The sequence below is a fragment of the Sceloporus undulatus genome, chromosome 4, assembly GCF_019175285.1.
Source record: "Sceloporus undulatus isolate JIND9_A2432 ecotype Alabama chromosome 4, SceUnd_v1.1, whole genome shotgun sequence".
Taxonomy (NCBI): Eukaryota; Metazoa; Chordata; class Lepidosauria; order Squamata; family Phrynosomatidae; genus Sceloporus; species Sceloporus undulatus.
Window position 1 is genome coordinate 218,228,775 of NC_056525.1, and position 23,796 is coordinate 218,252,570.

The 23,796-nt window shown below is 40.8% G+C and overlaps 1 protein-coding gene across 2 annotated transcripts; it reads left to right on the forward strand.

Annotated features, from left to right (window-relative positions):
* Positions 1-686: 686 nt before the first annotated feature.
* Positions 687-14,623, forward strand: CIBAR1 (CBY1 interacting BAR domain containing 1). Of its 2 annotated transcripts, none has more exons than XM_042463528.1 (9): positions 687-1,426; positions 2,477-2,711; positions 3,896-3,964; positions 6,687-6,788; positions 7,190-7,195; positions 8,935-9,039; positions 11,625-11,738; positions 12,625-12,744; positions 13,729-14,623. In XM_042463528.1, the coding sequence occupies exons 1-9, from the start codon at positions 1,395-1,397 to the stop codon at positions 13,834-13,836; spliced, it is 891 nt and encodes a 296-aa protein (XP_042319462.1). In that variant the 5' UTR covers positions 687-1,394; the 3' UTR covers positions 13,837-14,623. The 2 variants fall into 2 exon arrangements, with proteins under 2 accessions (XP_042319462.1, XP_042319461.1); XM_042463527.1 differs by having other exon boundaries at positions 694-1,426; positions 13,726-14,623.
* Positions 14,624-23,796: the final 9,173 nt, after the last annotated feature.

A 23,796-nucleotide genomic window follows, 5' to 3' on the forward strand; every position in this document is an offset into this window, starting at 1 on the left:
GACGTTTTGCCAGCATCCATGGCTGGCATCTTCAGAGATTGCTGGCATACAGTATATACTGTGTGATCTGTTGCTGAATGGCAAGGCCTCTGGGTGGGAGGATATGCAAGGAGGATTTGTATCTATTTAATGCTGGTTGAAACGTCAGGAATAAACTCTTCTAGAAGATGGCCACATTGCCCAAAAAGCCCACAAGAAACGTCACTTGCTTGTCTTTGATGGACTGGACCTAAAAGAGAAGTGACAAGGTGACATGATAACTATCATTAAATAGCTGAAGGGATGGCATGTACAAGATGGAGCAAGTTTGTTTTCTGCTGCTCCAGAGATTAAAGCACAAACCAATGGATTAATATTACAAGAAAACATATTCCACCTAAACATTTGGAAGAACGTTGTTGTTTTTTGCTATAAGAGCCGTTCAGCCGCGGAACAGACGGCCTCAGAAGGTGATGGACTCTCCTTCGGAGGACAAGACACCGCAAAATGCAGGACCATCCAGAAAAATGTAGGACGTGACGAAACAAAAGCTAAAACCGTTTAAAAATGTCAATTCGTGCTTCTTAGTCGTGCTGAAAATGGAGGACATCCTGAAATTCCTTCCAGACCTTCAAGAAAAAATGTAGGACGTTGTCCTACAAAAGCTAAAAACACATAAATTCATAGTCTTTTGTTGTTTTTTGGGGCTCTGTGGCCATGATCGAGAAGAGTTTATTCCTGATATCTCGCCTGCATCTGTGGCTGGCATCTTCAGAGAGAAACATAACATACATTCATGTTTCTTGGGTTGGGACCAAAACACACTGCAGAAATAACCCAGTTTGAGACCGCTTGAAGTGCCCTGCTGGCTCAGTGCTAGGGAATCCTGGGAACTGTAGTTTCGTGAGACATTTGGCCTCCTCTGTCACAGAGAAGTCCAGTGCTGTGATAAACTATAATACACAGGGTTCCCAAGCCAGGGCACACTTAAAGCGGCCTCAGAGTAGATTTATTTCTGAAGTGTGGCCCGAAACACACCGCAGAAATAACCCAGTTAGAGATGGCTTTATCTGCGCCTGGCTCAGCGCTAGGGAATCCTGGGAAATGGTGGTTTATTGTGGCGCAGCAGAGCAATCTCTGAATCTGAAACGCCTCTTCTGGACCGAAGGTGGGACTGGCATGGAGGGCATGTCCTGGGGAAGGAGGGCACTGGACTGTCTCCTGATCCCCTGCTTTGTCCCAAGCAGTGAAAGAGGGTCTGTAGGCCCCGTCTCCATGCTCGGTTTCTATGGCAACGGCCTGGAAGCCCATCCAGCCAATCAGGGAGCGGGAGAGCGCCGTCCTTCCTCAGGGAACCGCCTCCCTCGGAGCTGCCTTCTTTGCCAAAGCCTCGCTCAGCCAGCGCTGCCTCCGCCATGTTGATGCTGGGCCGGGGGCTGGAGGCCAGGTAAGCGCCCTTCTAAGCCCCAAGGGCCCTTCGGGGCGACATGGAGGCCTGGGCTGGGAGCGAGAAGGAGGCAGCCCTCGGAGCCCTTTCAGAGAAGCCGGACTTCAGGAAGCAAGCTGCTCCCTCCTCAGTGTGACAGCCCTTCGAGGATTTAAACAGGGCTATCGATCACCTCCTGACCTCCTCTTCTCCAGGCTAAACACCCCCAGCTCCCTGAGTCTTTCCTCATAGGCCTTCATGGTTTCCAGGCCTCCTTTGGAGACACTGCAGCTTAACCTGTGCTCTACCAAGGACCCTTGGATCCCATTCATTGCGAGGGTTGGTGGTTCTGCGATGCTTCTGCCAAAAGGCAGGTGTTTGGGGACCAATGCTGCTCCCCAGTGATGCCCCTGACTCAGGCCGTATGTTGAGTAGCATGTTGTAGTCAGGTGTTTAATACTACGTTGTTTGTAACTATACACACGTACAATGTAGACTTTCAGCATTTCATTTCTGTGGCACTCAGAGCCTGTACCTTTCAGTCTGAAATGTATTGTTTAGAAATACTGACAGATTGCAGAAGAAAGACGACTTTCAATCTAGACTATGTACATATTTCAGCTGAATTACAGACACAAGTCCATTTAAGAGCTAGTAGGTCAAATTCTGGAAATAGAGCAGGCGGATCCTCTCTTAGCTTCAAGACTTCCAACCTATCTTTCCATAGAAGCCTAATAGACAAAATCAAAGTACTTTCACACCTTCCTTTCAGGACTTGTAGAGGAGGGAATACATATAATACAAATAAGACAAATGCAGACCTAAACATTACTTGCAAGAGCGGTTTAGCTAATACTTCATGTTTAACATTTTGTGTCCATAAGAGGATGTTGTCCAGCTAGACCTCTTGTTAATATGGTATGTTTTATATCTAGACATCTGTTGTTACTTTCCTTCATGTCCTTAAACAAGCTAAAATGAAAATACAGTAACTGCAGGCGTTGTCAACTTTGTTTGTCGTCTGACGTCAGTGTTTGCAGCCATTCTCTTTTAACTCCTTTTTCTGTCCAGGGACAATCAGACGAAACAAGTACGGGAAGCTGTTACAAATGTGGAAAAACATTTTGGTGAACTGTGTCAGATATTTGCAGGATATGTTCGGAAAACTGCCAGACTACGAGACAAAGCAGACCTTCTGGTAAATGAGATACATGCCTATGCAGCTACAGAGACACCAAATTTAAAACTGGGACTGAAAAATTTTGCAAACGAGTTTTCCAAACTTCAAGATTATCGCCAAGCAGAGGTATACAATTTAATTTGCACACTTTGTTGTAGAGTATTAATATCTTAAGTTATTGACTATTTGTGTGTGCAGTCCTCCTTCCATTCTTGTGGTCTTTGAACCTGTGTCCCTTGCTTATGCATGAGGGACAAACGGGGGGAGAATGAATGGGGCATGTTCCTGTGATGTGCGCCAGTGTGCCCCTGCTCGCCCATGCCTATATTCAAGCCAGTGGGTCTTGAATATAGGTGAAACTCCATTTTCGCGAGGGGTCCAGAACAGATCCCCCACAAAACAGGAGGAGCGACTGTATACCTTTATGCAATTAAGATTGAACAGGTGGAAACAGCAGGTTAACTGCTACATTCAGCATTGCACAAAAATATTTCCACTTGTGCAATGAAACTTTCTGGTCCCTCTAAAAATTGCCCATGTTACCCCGACTCAGTCTCTACCAGATGAGATGGTGGAGTGGGAAGGGGTCCAGATACTTGCAGCATATGTACAAAAAACTGCCAGACTTACTGGTTGATGCCTTTCCATTATGGTATGGACACACTTGTGGGCAAGTTAGTAATGACTAGCTTTTACCGTTGATTTCAGTGGTGCCCAAGTAACTCTGTGTTAATCTGGACCCAACCCAAAGAAACTACAGAATCTATTAAAAAGCAAAAAGAATAAATCCTTTAGATATAGCGATTACTTTTTATTCTACAACAGGGTATTTTTTCAGCATTCACACAAACCATATTTTGATACTGAAAAATTATCTGGTGCAGTTGATGAAGTATATTGGTGATGTACATATGGTATATGTGTTTGCTTTGCAAGGTCCTTCTCGTTTGGTACTGCTGAATTAATAGTAAAATAAACGAGAGAGAAAATATTAGTTTTCCTTTTACGTGTTACTTTTGTGTATGAAATTAACGCATATTTCTTTGGCATCTCCAAAGGTTCCTGTGGTGACATATCAGTTGTTTTCAATTTAATCAATCATTTAAAAGATTAACAAGATGTATTTTAAATAAGGCAAAAGGCAGTTTTTATATGTGTAATAAATACTGAGACCTAGGTTAGATTTCTGTATTCAGAACCTGAAGTATTCTTGACCCTTCATTAATTGCTTTTTGAATTTCTCTGATCTCACATTTTAAGTTTGAAAATCAAGATAATGTGTTAAAATTATTCTTACTTACTTCTTATAGGTAGAAAGACTTGAAGCCAAAGTAGTTGAACCTCTGAAATGTTATGGGACAATCATAAAACTTAAAAGAGTAAGTAGGTGATAGATTTTATTTCCTTTGTATGTTTAAGAGAGTTCCTTTTCCAAAAAGACAGATCTCTAAGCATCTGAATATTGCTTCTAAATCTAATAACATTATATAATCAGATCTTTCTGTCTACAAAAACAGTATTTAATTTTTTTCAGACAAGAATGTTTCATCCACAGAAGCAGAATGGCAAAGAATTCAAAACAGGCAAAACTCCTTTTACACAATGACCATGCTTGGATTACTTTATCTTGTCTTAATAATAAGAAATGGGCTAAACAGACCATTAAGTACACGTAAATTAATCCAAAAGCCTCATAATTAACCAGCTTCCTGTATCATCCAAACTGGGAAACTGTCAATAATTACCAGCATTGCAGCACATCAAAATATTAAACTAACTTCAAACCATAGTTTAATATCCTTGTGATAACTGTTGCTTTCTTATTTAAACAAAGTTGTGGCTGAGGCTTTCTGTATTATTTGCTTTAAAAAAAGGATATTGTAATAAAAGGATAAATGGGGCTACATAAAGAGACAAAACATTTCACTAGCCTTGATTGCTATAAAAAGGGATCTGACAAATATATAGAAGTCTGTCAGAGATTACTAATCTTGATAGTCTTATCTTACTTCCAAGATGAGAGGCAGCATGCTTCTGAATACTAGTTGCTGGAGAACATCAATAGTAAAGGGCTATTGCTTTCATGTGGTGCTTGTAAACAACCCAGGGGCATTGTTTGCCTGGTGTGGGAAAGAGGATGCTGCTTGAGACAGACATTTTGTATGATCATGCAGGATGCTGCTTCTTAGTAAGTATTTATTCTAAATCATCTTTCACAACATTCTTAGTTTACAAATTTAAAAATCAGTTAAAAATTTATCTTAAAGGATCAGTTCATGAATCAACATGACAACAGTAAAAACACAACAATAAAGCCTTCATCTCTTGTGGCAAGAATACCTCAGATCCCTCTGAGAATCTTTAAATAAAGGAAGGTAGATTGAGAGACTGGTGCTTCTTCAGACAATCTAAGAAGCTGTGAAGGGCTTTATATCTCAAAACCAGCTCTTCAAATTGAACTTGAAAACACTGGGAGTTAGTGTCCCTGGGACAGTGCAAGTGCTGTACATTCAAAATACTGAGAGCCTTTTGCCAATCTAGCAACTGCATTCTAAATTAACTGCCATTTCCAGCCCATCTTCAAAGCCACCTTCAAAGGCATCAGTACATAGCATATTTTCTTATGTTCTTAAGACAACTTTGTGATGGGTGAATTTTCTGCTATAATAGATTTATAGAAAGATGGAGTCACCATGGTCAAGAGAAATAGCATTTTTAGAGTAAGGCCCCCAAGAAATATAAACAAGGATTGGAGCAGAGGCATTTAAGGCACAAGCTGACCTAAGTGAAGGCCTAGAGCCAGGAACAAACTTTGGGAGTCATAATTCATTCCAGATAAGGAGGCTGCTGAAGGTTGGGGGGGGGGGGCAGAGTAGCCAAGGGGGAGAACAATGAATGGAATGCAATCCTAATGTATGCATGTGTCTTTGCCCTGATTGCAAGAAAGCTGTATGTTTGAACTGTAAATTAGCCAATAAGATGCATTGAAGAAGCTCTTTGTGTAATTCACTATAAAAATAAACCATTTTGGACTGTTTGGGGTCTTGGGTTTTTTGGAACATAGATTTCCACCAAGAACGTTTTTCCTTTGTCAACAACTGGAAATAAATTTTGAATTCTTAGACTTCTGGGTCCTCTGTCATTCTGCTTCGTCAGTACCTTGGCTTTGTGAGAGAAAGTCCTGGTTTCTGGCGATTTCCATTAACACTTTACCTGTTTGGTTCAAAATACAGTTGGCCCTCCACATTCACTGGGGTTAGGGGAACAAGACCTTCATGAATGTGGAAAATCCGTGAATAAGATGAGCCGTTCCCATCTCCCCTCCGATGCCTGGGACACCTATCTCAAGCATGGAAGTGGCCAGGAGAGAGCCCACGAATAACCAAATTTGCAAATGCGAAATTCGCGAATGTGGAGTGACCCCTGTTATCTCTTATAGTTGACAGTGCTAGTAAACTCTTGAAATGTAGCTGGCATTTTAATCCACAGAAAATATATTTTCAACTGAAAACATTTACATTTCTACAACTATAGCTGATGGGCTTCAGGAAAGAAAATAATTTGGTAAGAATTAGTAAAATAAGGGGACTGCCCCTGAATTTGGAAACTGCCATTATGACTAAGAGTCACTGATGTATCCATCCTTCATGACTGGGATAATATGTATGATCTCAAAATAGAAGCAACCCTGAATTAGAAAGCTACCAGCAATTTAAACACCAACTTCAATGTCTTTAGGATATTTTATGGTATAACTTTGTCCTTTTTTTCTTAATTTGCCATTAAGAGTAGAAATTGGAGATGTGATGTTCACACCTTATCTGTTTCAAACAAGCTTTTTTTTTCTATATGAATAAATCATATGAATTGGTATTCAATATACACTTGTTTTATTAGAAATGTTTAATTTGGAAACAGTAATATTTGATTGCAATATATAATCTAGTTTTGATTAATAGTCTAAGCATATGCCCTTTTATTAGACAAAATTGAATGCTTACTGTTTGGAAAAGTATTGTTTAGTTAAGATTAGTTATCAAGAACTCAGCCTCTGAAAGTCTCTGTTATAACCCGTAACATATCTTATAAATATAATTGCAGGAGGATCTCAAAGCAACATTAACAGCAAAGAATCGAGAAGCAAAACAGTTATCTCAACTTGAAAGAACACGCCAGCGAAATCCATCAGATCGGCACATTATTGTATCTTTTGCATACAGCTAAGTAGTATCACTTCAGTAGATTGTTTTTAATCACATACAGTACTGTAAATACATTTGCAGAAATGTGTGTCTGTATGTATAGATGTTATCCCTTTCCAGCCACTTGTAATCTCTTACAATATTCTGTATTTGATTGGCAGCTGGGTTGACAAATCAACTGGATTCAGAAGGCTCTATCTGCCATTGATGCACTTGATCCTTGCTCATTATTCTGTTAAAAATTCATGATTTTCTAAAAATAAAACCAGCAATGATTGCTATGAGTGCCTAATAGGGCTCAGTTTCCGTGAATTACATTATGTATAGATGACTTTATCTACTTTAAATATTTCAAAAACATTTTCCTTAATTTAGTACTTTTTCCTTCAATGCTGATTACAGTCTCAGGTGGGTCTTCTATTTGAGAAAACATAAAGTTTAGTACTGATAATTCTACTTACTTTATTTCTTTGCACCCTTCTGAGTGGACAGTACACCAGCTGTGTCTTTATTATAATTAGGTGTTGTATTGCAGAGAAATGTCATCAGCTGCTGTTAATTAAGAATTCAGTACTGCTAAATCTGTATTTTTCCAGTGTAAGTAGACTTGAAAAAGTAGGAAATGAAAATAATTCTAGTCTTATATTGTTTATGTAATACCAACTATCAATCGTTTTCACACCTTCATGCATGCAATGATAATGTCTTCTATATGCTACAGTTCCTTATTATTCATGTTTCCTCTTACTTCTCTGAAAAATTCCTTCTAAAAGATTGTCTTTCCCTTAGTTCACTATCATATCAGCCATTTTTATACTAAATTTTTTGTACCAATAGCTGCTTTCAACATTAGTTTCTAACATTGCCCTAAACATAAGTATGAAGCCTTTTGGGCTCCCTTTGTATATTCCTAATAATAATTCTTTCATCACTTTTTTCCTGTTTCTTCCGTACTATGCTATAGTTCTGTCAATCTTCTGTTCTTTGTGCTCCTTTTAATGGTTCCCCCCCTGCAGCAGCCTTAATACTTATCAAACCAACTTTGTATCACATTTTTAATCTTGCTTCCACTGTCTAAGACAGTTCCTGACAGTTCATTGTCAGGAGCTTGCCGTGGTTAATAGGGGTCAGGTTTGCCTGCCATAGCTCTGATTGCTTACAACGTATTATATGGAACAAATACTGGTTGAATATGCTCATGAGTTAATTGTTAAGGCTGTTAATCACAATCCTTGGGTGGTTAACAAGCAGTTGGGAAAGTGAGGAGAGACTGCAGGGAGTTTCAAAGTCAGTCTCATGACAAAGTATGGTATGGGGTAAAAAGATGCAGTCATGGGAAAGGAAAAAGTTACTTCGACTTCACACAGGAAAAGTGAGCTTGTTTGATTTGATGGATGAATGGGGTGTCAGTCCACTCAAAATCTGAATTACCATATGCTATAATTACACTGTATTAACAGTGGTTTCTCAGTGATGACAACAAGGGTCTGCAAGAAACATCTTGGGTTTCTGAATAAAGTTTTCTGGTTTGCTACTAAAGCTTGAATTTGCGAATTAAAGTAATCCTGTATATGACAGTTGTGATCTGTCCAGGGCTTTGTGTGTGCACTTATGCTCCATCCATTTTCAACTTTAAAACCACTTAACAGAGAAAAATGAATTTTAAACGCATTCTCACATCCTATAATTCAGACAATTGGGGATGGATGATTCCTATTTCTGGTAATGTTCAGATATGGGCAAATCTATACATAAAAAACTCAATAGATTACATTTCAGAAATGGCCACATTTCTCAATGTATTAACCCAGAAAACATGTATGATCTTTTAAGACATCTCACGTAAATCTACTGCACAAAAAAGTTCTCATTAGCCTTTTCCCTATAGCATCCTCCACTCTACTACTATACATTCACAGTTAACTTAAAATAGGAACAAAACTTCATTAGTGTATCTATAGTTTTCAATACATTTCAAAAGGCCTGCTGTGTTTTCAAAATCTTGGAAACACAGGTTTCAGTAGATTAATAGTATATGTTTGGAAAATGCAATTGTTGTAATTTCCATTTTGGCACAGTATAATAAATTATAAATAAAAGTTAGAACATGAAGTTTAGAACTAATTTATCTTTATTTACATTTTAAGGCTGAAAGTGAATTACAGAGAGCTTCACTTGATGCTACTCGAACAACTCGACAGTTGGAAGAAACCATTGACAACTTTGAAAAACAAAAAATAAAAGACATAAAGGTTGGTAATGAGTTTGAATATAAAGCAGCAACCTTAAAACAGCTGAAGGACACATTATTCAGATCGTTTATTTGGTGAAAATAGATTTGAGTTTTCAGAGGAAATTCTCCAAATTTGAAGTATATGCAGTCAGATTTGCTAGGATACACATGTAGGAGATCCCTCTATGCATATGCATCCATAAGCTCAGGATGACCAGAAGTCCTTCTTTTCCAGGACATGTCCTACATTTCAACCTTATGTCCAGGAGGAATTTCAAAATGTCATCCATTTTGAACATAACCAAGAAGCATGCATTTTAATAATAATAAATAAAATAATAAATTTTTATTTATATACCACCCTTCCAATGATCAGGGCGGTGAACAGCATAATAAAATCAATTACAGTAAAACACGACAAAATACACATAACAGATACAATAAGATACACAAAATACACATATTAAAAACGAATTTAAAAAACCCCATCAGCCAACCATCTTGCCAACAAAAGAGGGAGGAAGGCCAGCTGGAACTTCATTCGGGGAATGCAGCTTGGAATAAGAAGGTTTTTAAATCCCTTCTGAACTGAGCCAGTTCCAAAGGGCCAGGGCGGTGATGGAATACGTCCTCCTCATTGTGGAGGTAAGCCTGGCCCCTGGAACCCTAAGTAATTGCTGCCCAGAAGTTCTGAGGGTGCGGAGCGGAATGTATGGGGAGAGGCGGTTCTTCAGGTATCCTGGGCCCAAGCCATATAGGGCTTTATAGGTAATCACCAACACCTTGTACTGTGCTCGGAAGCGAATAGGCAGCCAATGCAGGTCTTTTAGCACAGGTGTAATATGGCTGGCCCTGGAAGTACCAGTGATCAGCCTGGCTGCCATATTCTGTACCAGCTGTAGCTTCCGGGTTTGGTATAAGGGTTGCCCCATGTAGAGCGCATTGCAGAAATCCAATCTAGAGGTTACCAGAGCATGTACCACTGTTTCAAGGTCCCTCTGGGCCAGGTATGGGCGCAGCTGGCAAATAAGCCGAAGCTGGTAACAGCTGCTCTTGACCGTCGCATTCACCTGAGATGTCAGGTGAAGCGGCGAGTCAAGAAGCACCCCCAGACTGCGCACGGAGTCCTTCACAGGAAGCGTGATCCTGTTCAGGACAGGTGGAACCACCGCCATTCCTGGACCAGGGGAACCTATCACAAGTACCTTCGTTTTCTCTGGATTCAGACTGAGTCGGTTTTCCCTCATCCAGCCCATTACTGACTCCAGACAGGCCACGAGAGGAGAGACGCCATCCTCGGTCACTGCATCAGTCGGAGACATAGAGAAGACTATTTGGGTGTCATCAGCGTACTGATAACCCCGCGCCCCATGTCTCCGGATGATCTCTCCCAGCGGTTTCATGTAAATGTTGAAAAGCGTGGGAGACAGATTTTAAGTGTTTTTAGCTTTTATTTGTTAATGTTCTACGTTTTGACTGCCCTATATTTGCCCTGAAGGCCCTACATTTTTCAGTGCCGTGTCCTTTGCGGTTAGGACATCTGTTCACCCTATGCACAGAGCTCTTCTCATGAGCACCTAACAGACCCATTAGAGTAATGCACAGGCAACATGCAGTTCTGAAAGATGGGTGGGGAAGGATCTGTGAGTCCTGAATGTTTGTTGAAGGCAAGTTCCTGTGTACACCCTCAGAGGAATGCTGTTCCCAGTTGTTTGCAGTTTATAGATAAAATTTGAGTTGTCGATTTGATGCTGAAAAAATTTGAGTTGTCGATTTGATGCTGAATAGAAGGAGCTAATGCAGTCTTCCCCAACTGATGCCTTACAGATGGGTTGGCTCACAAGTTCCCACGTCCCTATTCAGCATGAATTACAGGCATTGCCATTCTTACAGTGGAGCTAGTACCTGGGCAAACTGGGGAGGAACAGTTGGTCAAGATTTATAGCTTCAGGTAGGCCAGGGTTGGGAAAACTGGCCCTTTTCATGATGGCCTCCAATTAAATCAAACAACCTGGCCAGGAAATAAATCCATAATTCTATGGGAAATCATTCTAGGGGCTGGGCAGATACTATAGTATGGTTTGTCATCTGAGAAAGATGACATGCCTGGCTCAGTGAAGGAATAAGTTTTGATTTCATACAGGCATATACAAGAGAAATGGCTGCCTATAGGAAAGGCATTGGTTCTAACTACACAGGGGCTGTGTTCATATCTTCTTTTAGTATACAGTGGTACCCCGGGATACGAATGCGCCGCCTTACGAAATTTCCGGGTTACGAAAAAAATCCATTGGAAAAAACTGTTCCGGGTTACGAAGGTTATTTCGGGTTACGAAAAAATTTTTGGTGCTTTTCGGCGCTATTTCGCACGAAATCGCGGCTTTTCCCCATTAGCGCCTATGGCTTTTTCGCCTTACGAAGATTTTCGGGTTACGAACGCGGCGGCGGAACGAATTAAATTCGTAACCCGGGGTACCACTGTACAGTGAATCAGTCTACTAGTTTTATACATAGTGTTAATTCATGTATAGATTGTCATTAATAACTAGAGGAAAAGATGACATGTTACACTTGGTACCGTAAAATCTGTTATTCTGTTTTTAGAACATATTTTCAGAATTTATAACTATTGAAATGCTATTCCATGGAAAAGCCTTGGAGATTTACACTGCTGCCTACCAAAGTATACTAAATATTGATGAGAATGAAGACTTGGAGGTAAGAGAGCTGTTGAATTACATGCAGGGTTGTACAATAGATTTTTATGAAACATCTGACTGTTACCCAGACAGCTGTGGGTTTCATGCATGATTTTACACAATATTTAATTCATGGCATTTTTCTGTAGCATATCTAGCTCACACACCATTGGCCTAATGTTTAGTGAACTTATTTGAAAATGCCTGTACAGTCTTTCAGTGACTATAGTCAGATTGCTTAAAACAAGGACAGTATTTTAAAGCAGACCAAAGATTAACAACATCCAATGTTGCACCAGAAGATCTTTGCTCATATAACAGAGAGAAGTAGTTCCTCCAAATCTTTCCTACCCTAGTCCAAATTTGATCTGGAGGGTTGCTCAATCCTCCAGAACCCATCCTCCTGACAGTAGCTGTTTCACTGGCCCACTGGATACACTGTGTAGAAATAAAAAATAAAAATAAAATGTAGCATCTGTCCATTAACGGAAGATTCAGAAGTGATAGGAAAATTTAGATTTTAAAAACAGCTTTAAATATAAGCATGATATACAGTGGACTCTTGTTATATGCTGGGGTTTGGTTCCAAGATCCCCCATGGATAACAAAATCCGTGGATGTTCAAGTCCCATTAAATATAATGACATAGCAAAAGGGTGTCCCTTATTAAAAAAAATGGAAAATCAAGGTTTCGTATTTGAAATTTATACTTTTTTTGAACAGTTTCAAACCATGGGTGCTTGAATCCATGTATAAAAAAAATTGTGTATAATAAGGGCCAACTGGACATAAATACATGTATGGGTACCTTGGGAAGCAAAGTGATAAAGAAATGGCTCATGTAATATATACTATACGAAAACCATTTGTTTAATGCATGTTCTGAATGCAAGCTTTTTTGACAGGTGTTTCGGAGTTCACTTTATCCACCAGACCATCAGTCTCGTTTGGACATAGTTCTTGCAAATTCAAAGTCTCCCCTTCAGAGGACTAGTTCATCCAAACCTTGTGCTGGAATTGTTCAGGTAGGATAGAAAACTAATTGCTGAATGTGTATTATACAGGAATAGAGGCACAATCAGAAATAAAAAGTGTTGTGTGAATATGCCCTTATATCAGGGATGGGGAAGGGTTCCCACCCATTCAGAGACGGTAACCCAACAAGTACTTACCCATTGGTCAGTAGAGCCAAAGAAAGTAGCCCATCTCTTTCTTTTTGATGCCTGTTTTCTTCCCATTCCTCAGATGAGTTGAAAAAGCTGAGAGCTATCTGGATCATCACTTTCAAAGCATTCTTTGAATGCTTTTCCCCTTGGAGCAGGGGCTGCTCTTTACTTGCTTGAGTAAGGATGGTGTGGGGCACAGGAAATTCAAACACAGTCTCTATGCTTTTCACAGGCTCTCCAGTCCTTTATATGATTAGTCTCACACACCCCACTTGCAGGTTTGAGATCTGAAGATTTATTTGTGGATTTGCCAGCAACTAAAAGCCTGATGTCACCACATGCATGTTCACACAACAGCCTCAGGCGTCAAAAGGGAGGAATACTAGCAAACATAACATCGGCTGTCAACCACCGTCTAAAGCTGGCTGCTCTGTGGGTTGGTCTTTTTCATCTGCCCTCTCTCCCCAGTGTAGCTCAGGCTCCCTGGAATACCATTGAGAGCAATCACCTTATATCGGGGGAGAGGGACCATGGAGGCAGATTACCAAAAAGCAATCCAGCAACCCTATCTAGATTCAGGCACGCAGAGTCCAGCCTGCTTAGCTAGGGAGAAAAGGAGGATGAAAGACCAGGCTCTCTTGGGGGTCCTGCACCCCACAAATGTGGAGGGCCGACTGTACTTGCCAACAATGCATCTCCTCCTCTTTAGACAAAAATCCTGTTTTAAATATAACATACTAGCTTTTCATAATCCAAAAGTAACTGCTTTTTTGAAGCTTAAATCTATTTTTTCTATAATCTAATTACCCCAAAGCTCCAATTTGTTATATTTTATGATAGCAGATTTCCAGGAATCAATTGAAAAAGGAAGAAGAGGAAGAAAATGATGATGAGGACGATGATGAGGAGGATGAAGATGATGAACTAGAAACAACGAAGGAGGACAGATAGTATTTTTCACTAGAAAATGCTTCTTCTATCTTATTATTGTGTTGATGCTTGTTACTCAAGAGATCATAGTCCACCAATTTAATTTACATTAAAATTGCTGACTACTTTAAGAAAGACATTTGTACTTCATCACCTTGCAATATCTTGCTGTCTTGATATTTAAAGGTCTACTAAAAATGGGATTATTCCCTTAGGCGGGAAATGAAAGCTGTATTAATGATTGTATATAAATCTGTATTAGGCAAGTTAGCAGGTTTGGCTTTATGAATGGACCTGGGGTGGGAATTATGTGGCCCTACCGATGATACTGGACCACAGGTCCCAACAGCCCAGGCTAATTTAGCCAGTTGTGAGAAATACTGGAAATTAGTCCGACATCTGGAGGAATATGTGCCTTAAAATAATGCAATCTGCTTTGATCTGTAAGCAGTCCATTAGCCTAAAAGTCAGAAATCTAAAAATAGGGGTCGAAAACCATTCCCATCTTAATTCTTAAGGATATGTGCCCAGTGGAGAATGGATTCTGATCCACCCCAACTTACTTTATTTCCTGCTTCTCAATTTTATCACTGGCAGAGCTGTATGAGTATGACATGATTAGCAGCAGAAAAATGGACTGGATTTAACAGCTGTATGCTTTGTGAATGTGGCTTTGGCCTTACAGAATTTCTGTTATTACCAATACATATAGTGACAGTATGGAGATTGTTTTTAATTTTCTCTGTGTATCAGAATATCTGCATTAACTTTGTATTATCAGTATTATAAAGACCATAGTCTTTCTGAATGTTGTTGTTTGTACTGTGAGATCTATATTATGGGACATTTCCACTGTTTAGCCTTTACCAGTGGCAAACGTAACAGTCACCTTTGATGGAACTGTACTGAATAATCAGGAGAAGGGGAAAACAAAACCCAAGAACAACAAACATTGTAGTATCAGTCTATCATCCAAACTAATTCTCCCCCCACTCATTTATTCTATGCATCCATGCCCTTTGTGGCTACAACATAATGTAATGTGGCAGTCTGCAGAACAACAAACCAAAGCAAGTTCACACTAGTATCTTTATTATTAGTCTTATGAGGTAGGGCATTACCTTTATGAGCTAATGGTCTTCTAGTGGAAGAGAAAGTTATTGCTGCCAAGAATACTGTATTTTACAGTTCTATTATCAGCTTTCGTAAAACTGTAATCCAGGGTGGAAATATCCTTAAAAGTCTTAAAGGCTGCATGCAGTGATGGCTACAACCACATCCTCACTATGCAGGAATAGGGAGATTTAAATTGAAATCAAAATGGGAAGTATTTAAAAAACATTGTGTGTATGAACTTTCAAGTTGCCTGTTACCTCATGGTGACACCATGAATTGCATAGGATTTTCTTAGGCAAGGAATACTCACAGGTGCTTTTGCCAGTTCCTTCTTCTGAAATATAGCCTACAACATTAGTATTCCCTAGCTGTCTCCCATCCAAGTACAGTCGGTCCTCCTTATAGGCAGGCTTGCCTTCCATGTCTTTGAGCTTACATGGATGCCAAGCCCTGTCAGAAATAATGGGGTGTGTACTCACACTGTGTGCCGCTGTGAGCACGCGCCCCATTATTTTCTATGGGGCTTGAGCACGTGCTCATTTCCCCATACGCCCGGGGAGGGGGGGTCTGGAACAGATCCCCCGCGTATGTGGAGGGCAGACTGTACTAACCAAGATCAGATAGCATCTGGAATCTTTCAGGTATTTAAGCCCTTCAAAGCCATGATACACATAAAAGAAATAGATATTAGCGGTACAAGTATTATAAAAGCAACACATTTAAAGTAGTTTTGTTTAAATTTTAGTTTTTATTAGTTTTAAAAAACATGGTATAAAAATTACATTTATAGTAATTTCACTCATACAAAAAAGACAGAAACAAATACAAGTACAGATACAAATTGTATAGATAATAACCAGTACAAAAATTACTAATTCACCCACTCCCATAAATTCACATTCATTACTTCTCTACTTAAGACTTGGAGATATTTTTAAGCAGTCTTATCAAAATATCTATTATTTAAGCAAATTGGATATTTCTTCCTTCCTTTCTAGAAATAAAACCCCATGTTTTATTAAACTTAAAAGAAAAAATCTTTGATACCTTTAGATACACTTTAATTACACAAATTGTTTTTTTAATTTTTTAAGCTTAAGTACTTGATTATACTTTAATCTAAATCTAGTCCCATAGTTATTTCCCCCCAGTTCTTTTGGAGATAGATTATTATTTCTTCCCAGTCTTGTTTATATTGGTTGGTGTTTTCGTTTCTTATTCCTTAAGACAGTTTGCCCATTTAAAGTAGTTTTGAAGAGTACAGGCAGCAGCCCTGTCAATCTGCTACAGCAAAAGCAATTAAAACTTTTGTGGTGACTAAGGCTGTGCATCCACACTGGAGAAATAACCCAGTTTGGCACCACTTTAACTTGTCTTTCTCAAGGCTATGGAATTCTGGGAGTTGGAATTTGTTGTGGGCCCAGAGCGGAGCCCCACAACAAACTCCAACTCCCAGAATTCCATAGCCTTGAGACAGACAAAGAGTTAAAGTGGTGCCACACCGGGTTATTTCTCCAGTGTGGATGCAACCTAAAGCCCAAAACAGACAGGCCAAATACAGCTGATTCGGAGGTGGGATGTTTAGACGACACCTGCCCCCAAAGTGAGCAGAAGCCATTGGCAAAAGGAGTGGATCCGCTCCTGCTGGCATCCCGCTTCGTGAGCAAACCATCCAGTTGCCACAATTCTGGGCCATCTGCTTCAGACCTAAAACTAACCCACTTCATCAGACACATCATTTTAAGAGCAAGGTAGAACAGAAACACAAGTGGCATTGTACACCTTTCCAAGAACAGGTTCTAGAGAGAATACCCACCGGAGCTGGATTTCAGGCAGTCTGTGTAGTTGCATGAAGGAAGTTCTGAAGATTCAGGCAGCATAGGACTTTGTAATTTTATATTAAATCGGTAGCTTTGGATATCTAAAAGTGTAACTGAAGTGGCCACAAGGTTCACTTCTGTTCAGATAAATGGAAACAAAACTCCTCTGGAATCTTATCAATGCTGTGGTATTTTACTGTATTTTTAATGCTGTGGCAGTTAAGACTTCTTCAAACAAACAAAAAGATGAACAATCTGATTTAAACAGCACAAATTCAACAGCCTGTGACTTCCACAAATTCTGCAATGTCCAGAGGTAATAATGCATGGGATATCTTACAAACCAAGATAACCAGTCATCTCAGAATGATACTGAAACAGTAATACACTGAGAAGAACAAGCCCTCTTAGAAACATGCACAAGTTCTCTTTTTATACCCTGAAAAGTTCTGTACTTCAGAACTAAAGCATACCACAAAACAAAGGACCCAATGAACTGACAACACTAGGAAAATATTTCTGTGTTCTCATCAAGTCAGTCATTCCACAAGCTTCAAGAAATATGTAAAACAGACCATAATAGAGAACTGCAGATGAATAATGTGCAAGTTTACCTGGAAATAAATCCCACTGAGTTCACTGGAGCCCATCAAAACCATCTGCCCTCTAATGCTTTGCAGAAGACTATGTCAATTTCAATATTCTACTCACACTGCAGAAATAATCCAGTTTGAGACCGCTTTAACTGCCCTGGCTCAGGGTTGGGGAATCCTGGGAACTGTAGTTTTGTGAGACATTTAGCCTTCCCTTTTAGAGAACCCTGGTGCCACAATGAACTACAATCTCCAGGATTCCCTAGCACTGAGCCAGGGCAGTTAAAGCGGTCTCAAACTGGATTACTTCTGCAGTGTGGTTTTGGACCTAAAAGGAGATTACTGCAATGTAAAAACCCAACTCGCCTGTGACTGATGAACAAGACTAAAAAGACTTGAGAGCAGAGAGGGGAAGAAGGGGGAGCTAGACCGGAAGTTCACTGCCTCGCCAGTCAATCAGTTGGGGCTTCCGGTAGCATGGGCGCATGCGCAGAGGGAGATAAGAGGGGAAATGCTTGTCTCTTGGAGGCTATATCCACACTGGAGAAATAACCCGGTTTGGCACCGATTTAACTCTTTGCTATGAAATTCTGGGAGTTGGAGTTTGTTGTGGGGCCCATGGGCCCCACAACAAACTCCAACTCCCAGAATTCCATAGCAAAGAGCCAGACAAAGATTTGTCAACTTTAACCAAACGTCATGTGGTTCTCAACCTGTTTTTCACTTCACCTCCCAGATTCCCTCATCATTGGCCATGCTGGCAAAGGCTTCTGGGCGCTGAAGTCCAAAACAGCTGGAGGATCAAAGGCTGGGATCCTAAGCTATGCCTTTGCAGCTTCTCCAGAGCAATTCTGTGGTTAATGTCTGGCAGCTGTTGAGGGCTTAGATTCCTAGAGAGGAGACTCCACTACTAGGCCTTTGTAGTTCCTCCAGGGCAACTCTGTGGCCAATAGCTTTCTGTGGGTTTTTCAGGCTGTGTGGCCATGTTCTACAAGGGTTTATTCCCAATGTTTCACCAGTATCTGTGGCTGGCATCTAGAAGAGAGCCAGATATATATACTGTGTGACCCTGGGTCTGGAGGAATCCCATGTTAATCTATGCATTGCTGTTGTTGATGGCAGAGCCCCAGTGGGAGGATGATGGAGTTGGAAGAGACCACAAGGGCCATCCAGTCCAACCCCCTGCCATGCAGGAACTCACCATCAAAGCATACCCAACAGGTGGCCATCCAGGATATGCAGAGGATTAGTGTCTGCTAATTGGTGATCATTATCAGCTGGGAAAGCCCCTGACTGGTCAATGTCTGGCAGGTGTTGACCACAGAGCTGCACTGGAGGACCTAGAGATCCCTAGAGAGGTGTTCTCTGAGGTAAAAACATAACTGCTTTTGTTACTTGCGGTTTATCCACATTCACAGGGGTCCTGTGCCCCTAAACCCAGTGAATGTGGAGGGATGAGTGTATATGGACCTTATTTATTGTATTTGGTATCTCTTCTGTCCAGGTAGTGTTTGCGTGTGCGCGCGCGCGTGTGTACATACAACTGCAGCCTTGCCCAACTCCCAAAGTAGGTAGAAAGAAAACAAAAATTTAATGGGGTTAAAATACACTTGCGAGGTATCAATATACACTTAAGTATTATTGTCCACAGGAGAAAGGGTTTGTCCCAGGGCATGGGTGGAAATCCTGTGCCCTTTCAAAACATTTTGGATTGCATATTCCTGACCATTTGCGGTGCTGCAAGGGTCGGTCATAGTTGCACTTCAAAAAAAGAAAACTTTGGGCAGTGTACCCTTACACACACAAGATCTCTAAACGATGTACAATTGGCCCTCCAGATTTGCAGCTTTGACTTTTGTGGATTTCATTATTTACTGTTTTAATTAATATGTTCTCTCTAGGTGCTCCGGTCCAATTCTACCAGAATTTGACCATAGTGTTGTGCTGGATAACCTACAAGTTCCTAGAGAAACCACTTCTCTAGACATTTGTAGGTCCTCCAGCATGATTCTGTGATCAACTTCTGGCAGATGTTGACCACAGAGTTGCATTGGAGGACCTGGAGATTCCTAGAGAGGTGATCTCTCAGGTAAAAAGAATAGTGTTCTTTTGTGATTTTTCCACTTTCATGGGGGTCCTTCACCCCTAATGCCAGTGAATGTAGCAGAATCACTATAAAACAAAGATTTAACAAGGCAAGTGTGGTACTAATGAATGCTCATGTAACTTTTAGTAAATAATGCAAACTTATAAATTGCAAACTTTATTGCAAATAAAGCTATAAACTTTGCCAAACTTATAAATTGCATATATTTACTACTAATTAACTCATAATGTATCCAAAACGGCAATGACCTTTCACAGCTTTATATAATACAGCAATAATACCATTTAAACCACATAATCATACAGAAGATAATCATACAGCAATAATTATTTCAAAGCCATGCAGGCAAGGCTGATGGCAGTTGCAGTCCAACATGTCTATAAGCGCACAACCCTTGCCCTCGGGCCATAGACGAACAGGTACAATGAACACAGGAAGCAGTTAAGAGGTGTTGTTGCAGTAAAGAACACTGATTTTCTTCATCCCTGGTGTTTGTACTGACTAACATTTATATACAGTGACTGGTAGTAGGCCCTGTGATAGGAGGGGAGGCAAACACCATCAATATGTTTGATGGCCTGTGATAGGAAAAGGAAGAGGGGTTGGTAGATGAGCTGGTTGCAAACCATTTTGTAAAATAATAGGCTTGTTATATCCAGGAGCATCTAACAGAAAAAAATATCCAGTGTAAGAGGGCTACTTCCATTTAGTCTGAAATTGAGGAAACTTTGTTATCTGCCTCATATATTAGTAGTTTGTGTTTTGATCTCCAGCCATTTAGACATATTTTCTTTGTACTTAAAATTTAATTGTGTCTTTCTACCCTTCTGTGTGAAGTGCCACAATGTAGCTGAAACCCTTAGAGAACTACTGGGCCTTTCATTAAGCTTTTGCCATTGTGGTTACTGGCAAGAGGAGGACTGTTTCAATTATTGTCAGAAATCATATGCCACAATCCCAGAGTATTTTACAACTTTAAAATTGCCATTATTTCTTATTTACCAAACAACTATTCTGTTTGCCATTTTCCCCTCTCCCCCAAGCAGGGGCATTTTATTATTATTGGCATCTTATTATTACAGGAGTGAATTTGGCTGTACAAACCCGTTTGCAGTCCCCACCACCCCTTCAAGCAGCTCTTTTCCTGGCAAAAATTTTTTTAAGTGAATTGCGTTTCCTGGAAGCTTCAGAAATAATAATTTCATCTTTTAGTTTGCTCATCCTTCTGCACTTTTTAACTTTTTTTAAAGAAACTTATTTTTAAAAGGATATTTTGCAAGTTCTTTGTGTTCCCGGAGAAGAACATTTTCCCATCTTATAAAAAAGGGACAAAATCTAGTTAACTTTCAGAAAACTGGACAATCAAGCCCTCTTAAATTTATCCAAAGCACTGGACCCAGAAAGCTGAGTAGACCAGTTAGTATGTAGTTCTGCTCTTTTCTTTGGTAGATGCAATCAAGGCTTCACAGGGTATTTGGAGGAGATACTTTAACAGGATCAGACTCATACAGTTGGAAGTGACCACAAGAACCAACCCTGTCATGCCATCGTCTTACTACAATTGTGAGTTCAGAAAAGGAAAGAGGCTAAAGAGACCTCCTGGGCTGGGAGGGGGCTCTTTGATACATATTCACTTCTATTTCTGAGAACCTTTACTCAGCAGAAAGATTCTGTATATTTACTCCCCTAGACTAGGCAACAGAGCAGAGAGTTAATTGCCTTCTGAGGAATAGCCTACTGGCAATACTCCCTGTATTACCTGCCTGGAACCTGGCTGCCCTTTCCACCCTCAAGAAGGGCAGGACTGGTACCATTAACCCATTATGCGCCGATATAAATCTGTCACTTGATTTTCGAGATCCCCAAACACTGCAGAACACCTGAGTCATGACTGAAGAAGGGGGACGTTCCTCTCCTTGCTAAGTCCAACCCGTTTCCTTGCCAATTACATGTTAATTTGTGTTGCTGTGGTCTATGTTCTAGCCCTGCAACAGAGGGAAGGTCTGCAGCCAGTTGTTGATCCTGGGACCTAGACTGGTCCTGCTGATGGGCACCTCCTTTGGGCCCTGGGGAAAAAATCTCTTAACTATAACAGGGACAGCAATGAAAGCCCTTAGAAGAAGCCTTGTGTGGTTTTTAAGATCAGCCTCTTCTTCTGTTGGGTAAACTTCCAAGAGTCTCCTCAACTCTGGATTAAGCCAAGGAGAAGACAAGCAGAAGTGAGTTATCATTGTGGAATAACAATGACAATTATTTAAACCTGTGCTGGAAATGTCATTTCAATGTATCCATGGCACATGAGAAAAAGGCTAACAGGCACCTCTTCTGAATCTGAACCCCACTGCTGAAGGGGTGCTTCTCCTTGTCTACTTGCATGACTAAGGGAGGCTATTTGTGAAACAGTTTACCCTAGGCAGCTGAAAGATTGCTCCTGGGTTACAAATACGTGGAAACTGCTCCTATTCATGATTAGGTAGCTGCACATGGTATAGTTTACCATGATGTTCATAAGAAGGCCACACACTACATCCATGTCAGTTGGAAATGGCTCATCTAGTAAAATGGGGGACAGCCTCAGGAAAGCTGCTTTTTTGAGGGAAACCTGAGACCCCAGCTGGAGGATCTTCAATGGGAGACAGATCCCGCATCTCAAGAAAAAATCTGTCTCATATTAATTGCTATTTAGTCTTTTGAAACAGAGATGCAGAGAACTTAACCTGGAATGTTCTACAGTCGGCTCTTCTTATACATGGATTTTTTATACACGGATTTAAGCATACACGGTTTGAAAATGTTCCAAAAAAGTATAAATTTACCTTGATTTTCCATTTTTTATAAGGGACACCATTTTGCTATGTCATTATATGTAATGGGACTTGAGCATACACAGATTTTGTTATACACGGGAGATCTTGGAACTAAACCCCAGCGTATAACAAGGGTCCACTGTATGTGAAAGCAGGCATTCTGCCACTGAGCTTTCCCACAGAAGTTGCTGGGAGAAAAGAATCCTCCACTCTCCTAAGAAATATCCGGGTGCTATGGGGTGAAGTTGCTAAGGGAGGTAGGGGCCCAGTGAAGTGACTGTCAATCTCAGGAGTAACGCAAAACTCTCCATCTGAGGACTGGCTAGCAAAGTAGGGGATACAATATTTGGCTCCTCAAGAGAGCTCTCTCCTCAGCCTCTAGGGAAGTGTTCAGAATAATTCTTGCCCCTTTACTCCTCCCCAGAATGCAAGGCAAAATCCATGCTATTCATCACAAAGGTGTAATGAGATTTCTTAGCTGGCAGCTCCACCTGAGCCTCAAGGCACTGTTGGAACTGGGGCCACAGCCTCCAATTCCACCTCTGACAGTCCCCATTTGGCTCTTCCCAAACATGTGGTCAAGATGGCGGTTCTCAGCCCAGAAAGTCTTCTGCCTCCCTCACATTTCTTCCACATGGGGAGTTTAAAATGGGTCTGGGCACTCCTGAACATACAAGCCACATGCCCCCAGTAGCTTCCTCCACAGTTCGTGGTACTGTGCACTGGTGAGCTATGGGAAAGAGAGGGAATGTACTCACTTACCCTTCCCTTATCTATCACATTGGGCTGTCTTAGCAGTGGCTTCCTGGACAATCATCTCCTGGAACCAGGCAGCTAAATAGGAAGGGGGATTGGTGGTTGCTTCCTAGCCATGCAGGAACAGGGGAAGTACTCACCCCTGATTTCTTCCATATCATTTGCCTCCACAAGACCTACCCTGATATTGAGCTTGGTGGTGGCAGTGCATGGATACAGCAGCTCGGAGAGATTCTCCCTCACAGGTCTGGCCCCACAGTTCCATGTTGTGAACCCTCCAAAGTGGAGTCCTGGCCTCTCCCCTGCTAGGGACTGGTTTGAAGAGAAGGAAGGTCACCAGCCAGGGACTATCTCTTCCGTTTGTTTGTGGTTGGCTCATTGTGTCTGTGGTTTCACATTCCTTTCACAGTCCCAGGAAAATGGGGATGCATTGGAGAAGCAGAAGTGGAAAGGAAGCAGAAAGTTCAAAGGTTGCAGGGGGTTAAAAGAGAGAGAGAGAGAGAGAGGAAAGCAAAAAAGAAAAGGAACCAGCACAATGGAATATATGGTAAGGACTGAAGCTGCAAGCAACCAAGCAAATCAAAAGCAAAATGTTCTGAGTGGTAGACAGGAAAAAGACCGGCCTTTTAGGGTTAGCTCCCCCATGAGAGGAAACTGAAAGGTCTTTGTTTTTCTTGCCTTTCTGAAGTGGGAAGGAGGAGCACAACTCAAAGTACAGGTTGTTCAGCCCCTTATCCACTGGAAAATTCACTTGTTTCATATAAACCTTATATACATAGCCT

Bases quoted from the DNA above. Each gene is read 5' to 3' on its own strand.
- CIBAR1 (XM_042463527.1), top strand. From the start codon at position 1,395: ATGTTGATGCTGGGCCGGGGGCTGGAGGCCAG. The intron at 2,712-3,895 runs GTATACAATTTA...TACTTCTTATAG, and splicing joins AAGATTATCGCCAAGCAGAG to GTAGAAAGACTTGAAGCCAA. The intron at 3,965-6,686 runs GTAAGTAGGTGA...ATATAATTGCAG, and splicing joins CAATCATAAAACTTAAAAGA to GAGGATCTCAAAGCAACATT.